Raw genomic sequence first — 13,971 nt, forward strand, 5'->3', positions numbered from 1 at the left:
GAACCCGTGTCCCCTGCATTGGCAGGCGGACTCTCAACCACTGCGCCACCAGGGAAGCCCACCGAGCACCAGTTTTACTCGAGTTATCAGAAATGCTGGCTTTGCACAGCCCAGAATGCAAGGCACTCAGACTACAGGTTCCCCCTTTTTCCCACTGGCTGCTGTTTTTTCAAGGCAGCCAGAGTCCAGGTGAGGTGAGCTGGGCAGTCACACTACCCCATCTGCCCTCTGCATCCCTCAGGACTCTGGCCCCTGGGCTGGGCAGAGGACCTGGGCCGTTTGGCTAGGGTCAGCCTTCTCTGCCGCTTCCTCCCGGGGCTTCCGAGACTTATGGGCTCCCTCTGTCTCTGCCACACAGGGGGCGTGAAGCTCGGCCTTGGAGACTTCATCTTCTACAGCGTGCTGGTGGGCAAGGCGGCAGCCACGGGCAGTGGGGACTGGAACACCACGCTGGCCTGCTTTGTGGCCATCCTCATTGTGAGTGGGCTGGGGGATGCTCCCCGCCCAGCCCTGGGCAGTGGGGCCCCTGAGGGTCTGGTGGGGGGCCCAGGAACCCAGGGGAATTTTCGGGTGCTGTTATCCCTTGGAGGGGCTGGGCAGGGTTGCCAAGAAGATCCTCAAGATGAGACCGAGGTTTACAGGAGCTTCTGGTCATCAACAGATGCAGGCACACCACAGGGGAGGAGTGACCGGGGGCTCTGACGTTACTGAGCTTGTGCGCCGGGTGCCGAGGTCTTGGCTAGCTCTGCATTTGTCTCACAGCACCTGCGAGGCAGGGATGGTGACCTGAGATTTACAGAAGACGGAACAGGTTGAGGGCCTGACCCACGGGGACAAAGCTGTGAGGGCCGAGCTGTGATTTGAACTCGAGTCTCTGGAGCCAGGGCTGTGTGTTTTTCCTCCAAGCCACCCAGGCACCATGGGGTTCTGAAGCCCCATGGGATCTCCTGGGACTTGAGACAGGGGCCCATCACTTTGAACTCCAGCAGTGAAATTTGGAGACCTGTATGTCACTTAACATGGCCAGATACACATGATGGGGAAGCGTCTTACGGCGATTGGAGAGGTGGAGGCTCTGAACGGTGCATACTCGGTGTTCCGCCTGGTGAACCCCGGGTGGCACGTGGCACATTAGGGCTGAGGCTCCAGTTTTTCGGACATTCTGTATTTGCCCAGTGTGTGTCTGGGATGGGGTAGTGAACTCCCAGGCTCCTCCACTTCCAGATTGTCTTGAATTCCTGCTCTCCCCAGGGATAGGGCAGGCACTGTGGTTCCCTGTCCCCACCCTGGACCACTGCCTGAATTGGCTGGGCTGGGAACAGGATAGGCAGCCACTGTGCCTGCTCCCCAGGGCGGGGTCACATGGCATCTTAGTTCCCTTGGTGTCAGCTGCTGAGAACATTGCTGGCTTTCAGTCCAGCCCGTCCAGTTCTTGTATAAATATACGTCCCCTCGGGGAAAGCTTCTCACCATCAGGTCACACATCCCTACAGCAGCCAGCCAGGGGAGGTAGTCTGGTAGTGGCAGCCCCGTTCTAGGGGTCAGGAGGCCTGCTTTCTGGTTCACCCGTCCATGTGCAGGGCGTTGCTACGGGGTGAGAACTCCTTCCCTCAGGCACCTCACAGAGCTGTTGAGGGGACCAGGGAAGATGACGGGGTGTCCAGGGCTCCTGAACCCAGGGACTGTACCATCACTGACTGCTCTCCGTCCCCGTCCATACCCGTGGCCACCACCAACCCCCTCGCCTTTGTGTCTTGCAGGGTTTGTGTCTGACCCTCCTGCTGCTCGCCGTGTTCAAGAAAGCGCTGCCCGCCCTCCCCATCTCCATCGCGTTTGGGCTAATCTTCTACTTCTCTACAGACAACCTGGTACGGCCTTTCATGGACACCCTGGCCTCCCATCAGCTCTGCATCTGAGGGGAAGCCTGGGCACCGTGGCCTGGAAGCTGGGAGAAATGGTAACTGGATGCAGTTGTACAGTTTTACACTCTAGTGCCATATATTTTTAAGACTTTTCTTTCCTTAAAAAAAAAAAAAGAGAGAGAGAGGATTTAAAAATGTTGTGTTTACTTTGTGAAGAGGAAGGACCAGCTTTTTGGTGCTGGTTGTTTTGTCACCAGGCCGTGGCTCACCCCTTCGTGAGCACTTGCTTCACCAGCAGGAGACGCGGGAAATCGGTCCAGAGGAGCTGAGGAAGGTTCTGAGACGTGGGCGGCGGGGGGGGGAGCTTGGGGAAGGCCCCTGCTCTCGCCCCACAGCCTGGAGTCCTCTGAGGGCCTAGCTGGAGGACGGGGCGCGTATATTCGGGACCGGGAGGTCACGCCTGGGACGGCATGTAGCGCCTGATCACTCTGGCCGGAGAGGAAAAGCCAATTTTCTCTGCAAGGAATGTTCCCAATGCTTTGTCTATGATGCTGTCATCATTTTATTACCTTTAGAGTCCTTGTTAACAGCAGTTACTGCTGGGAAGTGTCTTAATATCAATAAATAGACGAATCCTGTTGCAGTGTTGGGGTTTGGTCTGCTCATCAGTGTGGGCCCCTCTCCCGGCATCCTGGGATAACATGCTCTGGGCACGAAAGGGAAGAGATTTGCCTAGTTGTGAGGAGAGAGGCTTAACTGCCCCCACCTCTGCGATCGTTTCTTTAACTAGGTTTCCTAAGCAGAGGCGCTCACAGACTCCCAAGGCCCACTGTCTGACAGCTGGGCGGGTGCCCGGCTGGCTGTCTTCAGGAACACTGCAAGGCTGTCGCCAAAACACAGAGCGAGAGAGCAGGGCTGGTCCCCAACAGAAGCAGCCCAGCGGGGGCCAGGTGGGAGCCCAGGAGCCTGCTCTCCTTTCCTTCTATGGCCACATCTCTGGGCACTGCGGGGGGTGGGAGGTGGGCAGATGGGTTTTTCCTTTTTTTCTCTACATGTTTCACAGGTGCAAAGAGAACCTCAGCCTCCAGACCGGAATTTGAGCCCCTTGAGGGCTTGCAGAGCAGGCCGCTGGGCCCGCGGGGAGCGCGGCTCTCAGACACCCGAGAAACGCAGGAGCCGTGGAGCCGGCTGGGTCTCACAAGGAGATGAAAGAATCGTGTACTTTGGTGTCTGACTTAGCTTCCTTTTCCCCTGGGCTGTTTGTAGAAGAGCCGAAGGAGGCAGGCGTGGAAGCCGGGAGGCCTCAATCCGGACAGCTGTCACTGGCTTGTGACTGACTCACAGGTGACACCCAGGGTGGCGGCATCACAGGCTCGAAAGCCGAAGGCAGGGAGAATTTTAAGACGACGAGAGCTAGGCCGTGTTAGTAAAAGCTCCCTGGAGATTAAAGGGGAAGAAAAACTGGGAAAAGCTCATTCAGTTTGGCAAGTAAGGCAACGTTTATCTTTGAAAGAGGGGTCTCAGGGTGGGGCTTCCAAAGAGGAGATCTGACAAGTGTTTTGACTTGTTAGGCTTAAAAGACCTTTGTCAAAGGCCTGACCGGGGTGCTGGGGACGGAGCCTCACTTAGAGGTAAAAGCAAAAGGTAGAGATGGACAGTGAGGGGAGGAGAGGTGAACGGTGCCCTGATTAGGTGTTAAGATTAATATGAAGACGGAGAAGGAACGAACGTGAGAAGGCAAAAGGGCAAGAGCCACTGGTGAGAAAACAAAGATGCTTGAGGAAACTCTGCATGTGGAAGTGTGGTCCCTGAGTCGCTGGGGGCCTGGGGAACCCGCAGCCCCAGTGGAAGAGAGGAAAACAGAGGATGAACAAAGGTAATTCAGGCATTTGCTGGGAAGAACAGAGAAGTGGCATGCAAACACCCCTGTCCCCCACCTTGTAACCCATCAGTTAATCTTAGTGTTTTTTCCATATTCACTCCAGATTTGTTTGTACAAATAAAACCTTACAGTTCTGCAGTGCTATTTGTGTTCTGCCCCAATTGTATTTACTCCCTTCCGCTGTCCTAAAGTCAGCTTGTGTCCTTCCCATCCATGTTTACTTTAGTTTTGCATGTTGGCATGTTTTCTTAAACGTTATAGAAACGGTATCATACTGTACATACTTGACACTTAAAAAAATTTTAATATTACCTTCCGAGACACCCATGTATGTAGATGAAAGGATGAAGCTCCGGTCCTTTGTCTTAACTACTGTTTAGTATTGCATTGCGTGATATTCCACTGTTTACGTGTGATGCTATTGATGGACAGACACTCCAGGTTTTTGCAGGGTTTCTGTATTAGAACTACTGCAATGAGCATCCTGTTCTGTGAATTTGGGTGCGTACCAGCAGTCCTCTCATTGACTGGATGTTCCCACTTGCTTCCCAAGCACTTGAATCCCTTGATCCTCCCATCAGCCATCTGAGAGTTCCCCCTTTTCCCCAGCTCTGCCAACACTTGGCATTATCAAATTTTTCACTTTTGTTAATTGGGTAGGTGTTATCTCCTGAGGTTTGAGTTTGCAATGAAGTTAAGCATCTTCTCATGTTTTGACTGTGTGGATTCCCCCACGCTTTTTTTTTTTTTTTTTTGATTTTTAGTTGTAATTTTTTTTTAACATCTTTATTGGGGTATAATTGCTTTACAATGGTGTGTTAGTTTCTGCTTTATAACAAAGTGAATCATTTATACATATACAGATGTTCCCATATCTCTTCCCTCTTGCGCCTCCCTCCCTCCCACCCTCCCTATCCCCCCGCTCCAGGCGGTCACAAAGCACCGAGCGATATCCCTGTGCCGTGCTGCTGCTGCGCTGCGTGGCTTGTGGGATCTTAGTTTCCCCAACCAGGGATGGAACCTGGGCCCTTGGCATTGAGAGCTCGGACTCCTAACCACTGGACTGCCAGAGAATTCCCCAGATTCCCTTGTTTTTTGTCCATATCCTTTGCCCAGTTTTTATTTGGATGCTTAGCCTTTTACTTACAGATAGTTAGGCCTCTTGAGATATATATTCTGGAGAGATGCTAATCTTTGGTCAATTATATGCATTTCAAGTATCTTTCTTAGGCTGTGACTTGTCTTACCTATCCTCCCTTTGGAGTCTTCTGTGATGCCAAAGTAATTTTTAAATGCTAGTGTTGTTAAATGTAGCAGTCTTTCACCTCTATGGCTTATGCCTTTGAATCTTTAAGAGATCCTTCCCTACCCTCAAGTTTTTCTAAAAGCTTAAATTTTTATTTTCGTATTAAGATTTTTAATTCATCTGAAATTTATTTCTGTGTATTTTATTTAGCAGGGGCCCAATTTTCTTTTTCTGCATCTGAACGGTTGTCCCAGCACTATTTATTGAACAGTTTCTGCTTTCCCCATGAGCTTATAGAACTATCCAGATACTCTTCAAGTTTCCATAAATGGCTTCTGGGCCATCTGTTCTGTTCCACTGGTATGTGCACTCTGCCACGCCAATACCTCACCAAGTGATTCTAAGCAGAGAGGTCCAGTGGTGAAAAGAAAAGATGGAGCTCTTTCTGGGAGCTTCCATTCCTGGGATTCTAGAGGCAGAGGGTATGTAAATCTGATTACACCACATCTCCAAAAGTAGTACAAAACTACATTATACCAGTGTCGAGTTGCTATAGGAATCAACATCTGTATTCATTGGATAGAAAGACAGTCCTGGGGCTTCCCTGGTGGTGCAGTGTTTGAAAGTCCGCCTACCAATGCAGGGGACACGGGTTCGTGCCCCGGTCCGGGAAGATCCCACATGCCGTGGAGCAGCTGGGCCCGTGAGCCATGGCCACTGAGCCTGTGCGTCCGGAGCCTGTGCCCCGCAATGGGAGAGGCCACAACAGTGAGAGGCCCGCGTACCGCAAAAAAAACAAAAACAAAAAGACAGTCCTGGAATGAAACCTGGTGTAACTAGTTCAGCCCAAGTGCCAGCTTTCCTCTCCCTGTGTCTCCTTCCTCAGTGCCATGGGAAGGAGGATGCAGAGTGTACGGGAAAGCTTATCCACTCCCTCTGCACTGTGTTCCTCTTGTTCCCTTTTCTTCCCCCATCACACACTCTCTCAGCTTCTTGTTGCCCCCTGGAGCCCATGACTGCAGTCCCTTGTGCTGTGCCCCCTCTGTAAGGCCCTCAAGATGGGGCAAACCCCACTTTCATGAGTGTCCTTATGGGCTCTGGAGTAAAACTGCCAACATTCAAATTTTGCCTCTGCCAGTTACTTACCGTGTGACCTGGGGGAAGTCTCTTAAACTTCCCGAGAACAGGATTAAGTTAAACTGTATATAACAAAAATAGCAGTGATTTAAACAATATGGCTATTGTTCTCCCACAACCAAGCAGCTCAGAGAGGTCATGATAGCTTGTGGTCTCAGGGGTCAGTCTTCTATCTTCTTGTTTGATGTCCTCAGTATGTGGCTTTCACCTCATGGTCCAAATTGGCTGCCGGGCTCTAGCCATCCACACTCCATCTGACATGAAAGGAGGATAAGAAAAGGATGCACTTCCTCCTCTTAAAGTCGCCCACAGCACTCCTGCTTATATCCAGTTGGCCATTATTCACATGGCTACAAGGGAGACTGAGAAATATCTTTATTTCAAATGACCATATATCCATCTAGAGAAGATAAGGAAGTATGCGGTTATGGTGTGTCTTCTGATTCACCAACATAGACCTTGAAGTTACCAAAATAGTATGAGAAAACGAGGTCATGAGGGATGGTGTGGACCACAAGCTGGTGTCTTCGAAAAAGGTAGAAATGGGCCCTGGGAGATGACAGACGACAGCCAAGGATTAAGGTAGACAGTCATCCTGGAGTTAAAACAGGCAGGAGAGAGAGTGATGGAGGTGGATTAGTACAGTACCCATGAGCTAGGAGACCCCTCCTGCTATCCACTGTGATACAGAGTGCCTGCCAGCGGCTTATACTTATGAAGGATGTGGTGCAAATCTACGGGCCCTGCTAGGGGGCATTTCCCTGCCTCACAACACAGCCTGCAGGCACTGCAAGCTGAGCAAACTACCTGAAGCAGAAATGCTCCGGGGGTCTGTGATTGGTGATGTGGGATTATTTATGTGAGTTGAATGGGGAGGCGGGTCCTGGGGTCATCTGCTGAGAAGGAAGGGCCCTGTAAGTCACCACCTTTCTTCCAGCTGCTCGGGAAAGGTAGTGTGCAGGACGTGGGATTTCCAGACAGCTTTGAATGATGCTAGGTAGGAAGGGTCTGAGCAAGTGGCCAGAGGGCTTTGAGGAAGTTGGAGGAGCTTCCTGGGGACAGACAGGAGACCCGTGGGTTGAGGAGGGTGAGTGTGGAGCACCCCTGGAAGGACCTCGAGGCAGTGCCTGTGGACTTTCTGGAGAGTGATGGTGACAACAGCAACGCATTACCCAGAGTTTGCTAAATGAGTTCATGTCTTAATGCCTGTAATCCTCATACACTAGGAGGTAGAATAATAATTGCTGGAGAAGAGTTTGGCATCTACTTGATGAGGGAAGAAAAAGAGTTAGTGGGAGGCCCATGGCCACACTCCGTGATGTTACTTCATCCCAGAACCCCCCAAACCTTTGATCACGTCAGCCCAACCCTGAAGTAGTGTTACGTGCAGATGACTTACAGAAGCCAGGGATGTGAATTTTATCTTCTGTCCTCCATCCTGCTCAGTATTCCTCGTGTCCTTTCAGTATGAATAGTTGTGTCTTTGTTTAGATCTCAGAAATGTTCTCATATTTCCTCTATTCTCTCTTTTAGGTATTTGTTTGTTTGCTTTTTTGAGACTGCTGTTAGATCTTTCAAATTGTTCCTTATTGTCTCTAAACTATTCGCTTGTGCTCTCTCTTTGTCTCTCCTCTGCCTATATTCTAATTTATCTTTCAGCCTTCCAACACTTTATTTTTTGGCAATTAAATTTTTAAAAATTAAGTGACATATAATATATTAGTTTCAGATGTACAACATAATGATTTGATATTTGTGTTGTTAAAAAAAACAAAATTTAACTGAGTACATGTAAAGATCTAATTGGCTTTACTCAATGATTTTTGAATCAGGCAGCATCCCATCTAGTGGATAGAAAGGAGGTCTGAACTGCGGTACAAAATGGAAGACTTCTGTAGGCAGAAGGAGACAGGACAAGAAAGTTACAAGCAGAGAGTGGATTGTTTCAGGGAAGGTCACCTGCCTTTGGGGGATGGCAGGGGTCTAGCTGGCAGATGACCTCAGTAGTGCTGACCAGGAAATTTCAGACAGACTGGTTAAGATTACAGTTCTGGACAGGTTGACTGCAATTAGGTTAGACATTAAGTCTCGGTTTGGTGACGTGGGCTTAGCACAAGTGACTATTTTGGGCCTATTGTCTCTTTTTTAAGAGTATATATTGTGAAATGATCACCACAATAAGCCTACTTAACATCCATCACCACACACAGTTAACAGAATTGTGTGTGTGTGTGTGTGTGTGTGTGTGTGTGTGTGTGTGTGTGTGATGAATGGCATCATATTTTTTAAAATTTCCTGGAAGTGTTCACCTCTACTTGTTCCTTTCTCACAGCTGACCTGTTAATGTTTTGACATTGGGAATCACTAATGTGTTTTAAACCCTTCACTTTATAAATGTGAGAAACTGGGGTCCAAAGAGGTAAATTGGCCACCTGGTCATGGCTGTGGGTAGCTGACTATAAATCGACTTTCTAGGCCCCAAACAGCCATACATTTTATTGTATTACACTCTTCTTTTGTCAGGAAACTATGTTTTGACATAGATGATATCATCTCAGATCTCTTTGGAAAAATTAATCAGTTTTAAAAGTTTTCTACTCTCTGAATCCTCCCAGTTTTCTTGGGGGTTATCTTTTTCTTCATCTGCTCATCCTTTTCTTTTTTATACCTGTTCTAAAATGGCCAATGATCCCTGCTTGATGGCTCATATTTAGGGATGAAAGACTAGAATAGGATCAGGGAGTGACTTTCCTTTGCAGATGTAGGAGTCAGGGTGGGTTGGGGAATTGTTCAGTCAACACTCCTTGCCCCCCACTGGCCTCCCCGCCAGAAGCCTGATGATGCACCTTGACCCGCTGCCGCCCCCTCCCTCCCCCACCTCCCTCCCCTCCCCTCCCCCCCATACTGGAACATCCCCCACAGTGCACAGGAGCTGCCTGCTCTCAATCCTCATCTCAGGCTGGCTGCTGAGGGAACCAGATTAAGACAAGACCTGCCCCAGTGTAACCAATGTCTCCCTCTACCTTCTCATTAGGCTAAGAAATTGTTAGCTTCCTAAAGCAAATACACATGGGATTCTCCTATAGTCATAGTTTCCTGACAAAAGAAGAGTGTAATACAATAAAATGTATGGCTGTTTGGGGCCTAGAAAGTCGATTTATAGTCAGCTACCCACAGCCATGACCAGGTGGCCAATTTACCTCTTTGGACCCCAGTTTCTCACATTTATAAAGTGAAGGGTTTAAAACACATTAGTGATTCCCAAACTAGTGATTTGAAGAGTAGTAAAAGTGATCCAAATGGTATTTTAACAGTTTTTAAAAAGCTATGGCAAGGCCACTCGAACTGTTAGCTAATAACTGTTAGCAAGTCTGGCAGACCAGAATTAAACATGGCGGGGGTGTGTGTGACACAGGGCTCTTGGGAGGGAGGAAAGTGGGACCCTTGGCATGAGGGGAACTCTGCCTACCCTTCAGCCCCTGGCGTGGGACTTGGTTAAATGTCCCAGGCTCATCCCTACTGGTCCTGGCCCTGTGCATTGAGGGTAGTTGGAGGGGCTGGTACAGGCAGAGTTGTCGGTTGTCACCACAGACAGACTTTTCTGGGCATGATCTGCCCTGGTTCAGGAGGAAATTAATTTATTTATACCAGAGAACTTGCTACCTCCTTGGTGTATTCCAGGCAGCATGGAGATATAGAAATGAAAAGATTCAAGTCTCATGGGGCTTGGAGTCTGGCCACTAAAAGAATTTTTAGTTTCCAGAAGCGCAAGTCAAACCCAAGAGGGCTGCAGTGGCAAAACAGACAGCAAAGCAGAGCTGGTCAGAGGCATGGGTGCCGGGGCCTCAGAGGGGTACCTGAGATCCCTGAGGGAAAGGTGACCCTCCCTGATTCCAGATGGCCATGGTGCAGAATGAGGGGGACTTATTTTACACCATGTTTCCAGATGTGAAAAAATACAGAAAACCACCAGGATGCTGTGGCCACAAGTATCTGAAGGCCTTAGTAGAGGACTTTTGTTTTTAATTCTTTAAATTAAATTAAATTGTTTTAATTGGGGTAGGTCTTGCCTTAATTTAGGCTCCAGTGGACTTAAACAGTCAGGAGTTTGTTATCTCACATGACAAGAAGTAGAATATGGCGGTTCTGGGTTTGGTTTATTCAGCAGTTCAACAAAATCATCATTGATTATTGTTTCATTCTTTCCATTTTCTTCTCTGGCATTGTCACCTGTGCAGAGCCAGATGCAGAGAGAGAGAAGAGGGGAGGGGAGAGAGAATGAATATTCCTGTGTCATTTTTTAAGGTCAGTGCAAATCATTCTTCGAAGCCCCCTGGGCAGATTTCCCCCTAAATCTCATTGGCCAGAATTGTGTCACAGCCCGACACCTAAACCAATCAATGGTTTAGTGTGGGATTGCCATGGCCAGCCTAGACCAATCAGAACTTAACCCTGAGTCTCACAGGGGAGGGGTGGGTATCTGAATAAAATTGGAGTTCTGTTAGTTAAGGAAGAAATGGCAGAGGAGCAGGGAAGGTTCTAGATAGACAACTAACAGTGTTTGCCACAATAACTTTTTCTGTAACTTAAGTCCCATTGTGCCTATTGTTAGAAAATAAAACTGATAAACTCAGTTTTATGAATTGTCATCTCCTCCCTTCTTGGAGTAGCGCCTAAGTGTGAAGGGATGGGGGAAGCAAGCACATGTAGTCCTTGATTGGCACCTATATGCTTTGATTTCTTTTTATTTTTAATTGTGGTAAAAAACATAACATAAAATGTACCATCTTAATCATTTTCAAGTGCAGAGTTCAGTAGTGTCAAGCATATTCACATTGTTGTGGATTAAATCTCCAGTATGTTTTCATCTTGCAGCCCTGAAACTCTGTACCCACTGAACGACTCCTCATTTTTCTCTCCCTGCCAGCCCCTGGCAACCATCGCTCTACTTTCTCTGTGATTTTGATTGCTCTAGATAGCTCATCTAAGTGGAATTCATACAGTATTTCTCTTTTTGTGGCTGGCTTATTTCTTTTAGCATAAAGTCCTTCAAGTTCGTCCATGTTGTAGCACGTGACAGATTTCATTCCTTGTTGTGTTAAATAATATTCCATTGTATGTACATTCCATATTTTCTTTCTTTATTCAGCTGTCAATGAGCATTTGGATTGCTTCTACCTCTTGGCCGTTGTGGATAATGCTGCAATGCACATAGCTGCGCAAATATCTCTTTAAGATCTTGCTTTCAATTCTATGGGATATATACCCAGAAGTGGGACTGCTGGATCATATGGTAATTCTATTTAATTTTTTGAGGAAACAGCATACTCTTTTCCATAGCGGCTACACTATTTTACATTCCCACCAACATTGCACAAGAGTTTCAATTTCTCCACGTCCTCACCAATGCTTGTTATTTTCTGTTTTGTTTTGTGTTGATAGCAGCCATCCTAATGGATGTAAAGTGATATCTATTTGTGGTTTCGATTTGCATTTCCCTAATGATTAACAGTGTTGAACATCTTTTCGTGTGCTTGTAAGCCATTTGTATATCTTCTTTGGAGAAGTGTCTATTTTATTTCTTTGCCCATTTTTCAATCAGATTATTTGGTTTTTTGTTGTTGAGTTGTAGGTGTTCTTTTCATATTCTGGTTATTAAACCACTTATCAGATATATGATTTACATATATTTTCTCCCATTCTCTAGGTTGCCTTCACACTTTGTTGATTGTTTCCTTTGATGCACAGAAGTTTTTAAGTGTGATGAAGTCCCATTTGTCTCTTTTTGCTTTGGATGCCTGTACATTTGGGTCATATCCAAGAAATCATTGTCAAATCCAATGGCATGAAGCTTTTCTCCTATGTTTTCTTCTAGGGGTTTTATAGTTTGGGGGTCTTATGTAATCCATTTTGAGTTAATTTTTGTGTATGATGTAAGGTTAGGGTTCAACCTCATTCTTTTGCGTATGGATGTCCAGCTTTCCCAACATCATTTGTTGAAGAGACCGTCCTTTTCCCATTGAGTGGTCTTGGCACCCTTCTCATAGATCATTTGACCATATACACAAGGGTTTCTTTCTGGGTTCTCTATTCTGTTCATTGATCTGTCGTTATGCCATACAACACTGTTTTGATTACTGTAGGTTTTTAGTAAGTTTTGAAATCAGGAAGTACGAGGCCTCCAACTTTGTCCTTTTTCAAGATTGTTTTGGCTATTTGGGGTCCTTTGAAATACCATGTGAACTTCAGGATGTTTTTTCCTATTTCTGCAAAACATGTCATTGGGGTTTTGGTAGGGATTGCATTGAATCTGTATATCACTTTGGGTAGTATTGACATCTTAACAATATTAAGTCTTCCAGTCCATGAACATGGATGTCTTTCCATTTATCTGTGTCTTCTTTCATTTCTTTCAGCAATGTTTTGTAGTTTTGCCTCCTGGATTAAGTTTGTTCCTAAATATTTTATTCTTTTTGATGCTGTTATAAATTGGATTGTTTTCTTAATTTCCTTTTTGGATTGTTGATGGTTAGTCTACTCTGGTTTTGACTGAGATGATCTCTGGCCTTAGGATGCATACCACACTCCCTTGTCCCAACTAGGGGACCCTCTCAGTTTCTCCCTCCCTGCCCCTCTGCTGGCTTCCGTGCCCTTCTCCGGACACAGGAAGGGTGCTGCTCTCTGGGACCACAGAAAACCCAGAGGAATCTTGGGTCCTTCTGCCTGTACCTCCGTGTGGCCACCTCTTCCCTTGAGTGTCCATATGCCAGGTAGGACAAGGACCTCTGAGCACCTGTGGTCCCCAGGGTCCTGGGCAGGAGGGGGCAGGTCCCCTCTGTTATCTGGGGTTCAGCCACCTCCTTTAGAGAGAAGCCTAATGAGGGAGAAGTGGGGGGCCACGGGGCCTGGGGTCTTCCCACAGACTCTGCCGGAACCTCTTTCTGTTCATCTCCTCTTGCACACTCTTCTCTCCCTCAGCCCGGAGAGAATTTAAAAATCTTGTCTCTGATGGAGAAACACTGATTCTTTCCCAATTTTTCTGTCTCACATCAGTCCAGCTGTTTTAAATGTAAAAGAAAAAAAATCAGAAGGCTTTCCTGTCTGTTTCTGTGGAAGTTTCCTCTTGGAGTAGAAGTCACCTAGGGCGCTTCCCTTCCTGGCTTCCCTGACCTTGGGCTCTTGAGCTGATAGAGGAGGACCCTGAGTCAGGACTAGTCTCAGAATGTGGTTCCAGGGCCCCGCAGAGTCAAGACTATTTCACAGTAATACTAAGATATTCTTTGCCTGTTTCACTCTCCTTCTCTCACGAATGTGTGCTAGAGTTTTCTAGAAGTTTCATGACACTATACTGCAAGGGACTGAATGCAAAAGAAATGAGTCCAGCTGTCTTCTGTTGAACTACTGTATTCTATTAAAGAGAATTGCAAAAATGTAAATAAATGCCACTCATTTTATTAAAGCTTCCTTTTGTTTTGCAAAATACACCTCTTTTGATAACTACGTTATTTATGTTAACATGAAATGTTTATTGTTACTTCTAAAAGAACTGACACATCAATATTTTTAAAATACTCTCAGTTGTAATTTCTAGGAGAGAATCAGTCACATGACAAAAGGTCTTTGGGGTCCTCAATAATTTTTATGAGTGTAAAGGGGTACTGGGACCAAAAAGTCGGAGGACCACTGCCTCCCCTCACCCCACACCCACAAGGCTGCTACTTTCACCTGGTGGCTATCAGTCCAACTGTCCTTCCCAGCCTCTCAAGGGTTTGAATTTCCTCTTCTGCTGTCTCTGAGCCAGGATGGCCACATGAGGGCAGCAGATTCTGCCAGAAGCCACCGTG

The 13,971-nt window shown here is 47.0% G+C and overlaps 1 protein-coding gene across 1 annotated transcript in view; it reads left to right on the forward strand.

Annotated features, from left to right (window-relative positions):
* The window catches only part of PSEN2 (presenilin 2), a 17,293-nt gene extending 14,197 nt beyond the window's left edge, over positions 1-3,096 (forward strand). Inside the window, exons 5-9 of the mRNA XM_007464179.1 lie at positions 110-189; positions 359-477; positions 1,761-1,903; positions 2,653-2,812; positions 2,926-3,096. Of these exons, the coding sequence (XP_007464241.1) occupies positions 110-189; positions 359-477; positions 1,761-1,903; positions 2,653-2,812; positions 2,926-3,096 (673 nt within the window). The remainder of the gene's footprint in view (positions 1-109; positions 190-358; positions 478-1,760; positions 1,904-2,652; positions 2,813-2,925) is intronic.
* Positions 3,097-13,971: the final 10,875 nt, after the last annotated feature.

The sequence above is a fragment of the Lipotes vexillifer genome, unplaced genomic scaffold, assembly GCF_000442215.2.
Source record: "Lipotes vexillifer unplaced genomic scaffold, Lipotes_vexillifer_v1.1 scaffold64, whole genome shotgun sequence".
Classification (NCBI taxonomy): domain Eukaryota; kingdom Metazoa; phylum Chordata; class Mammalia; order Artiodactyla; family Lipotidae; genus Lipotes; species Lipotes vexillifer.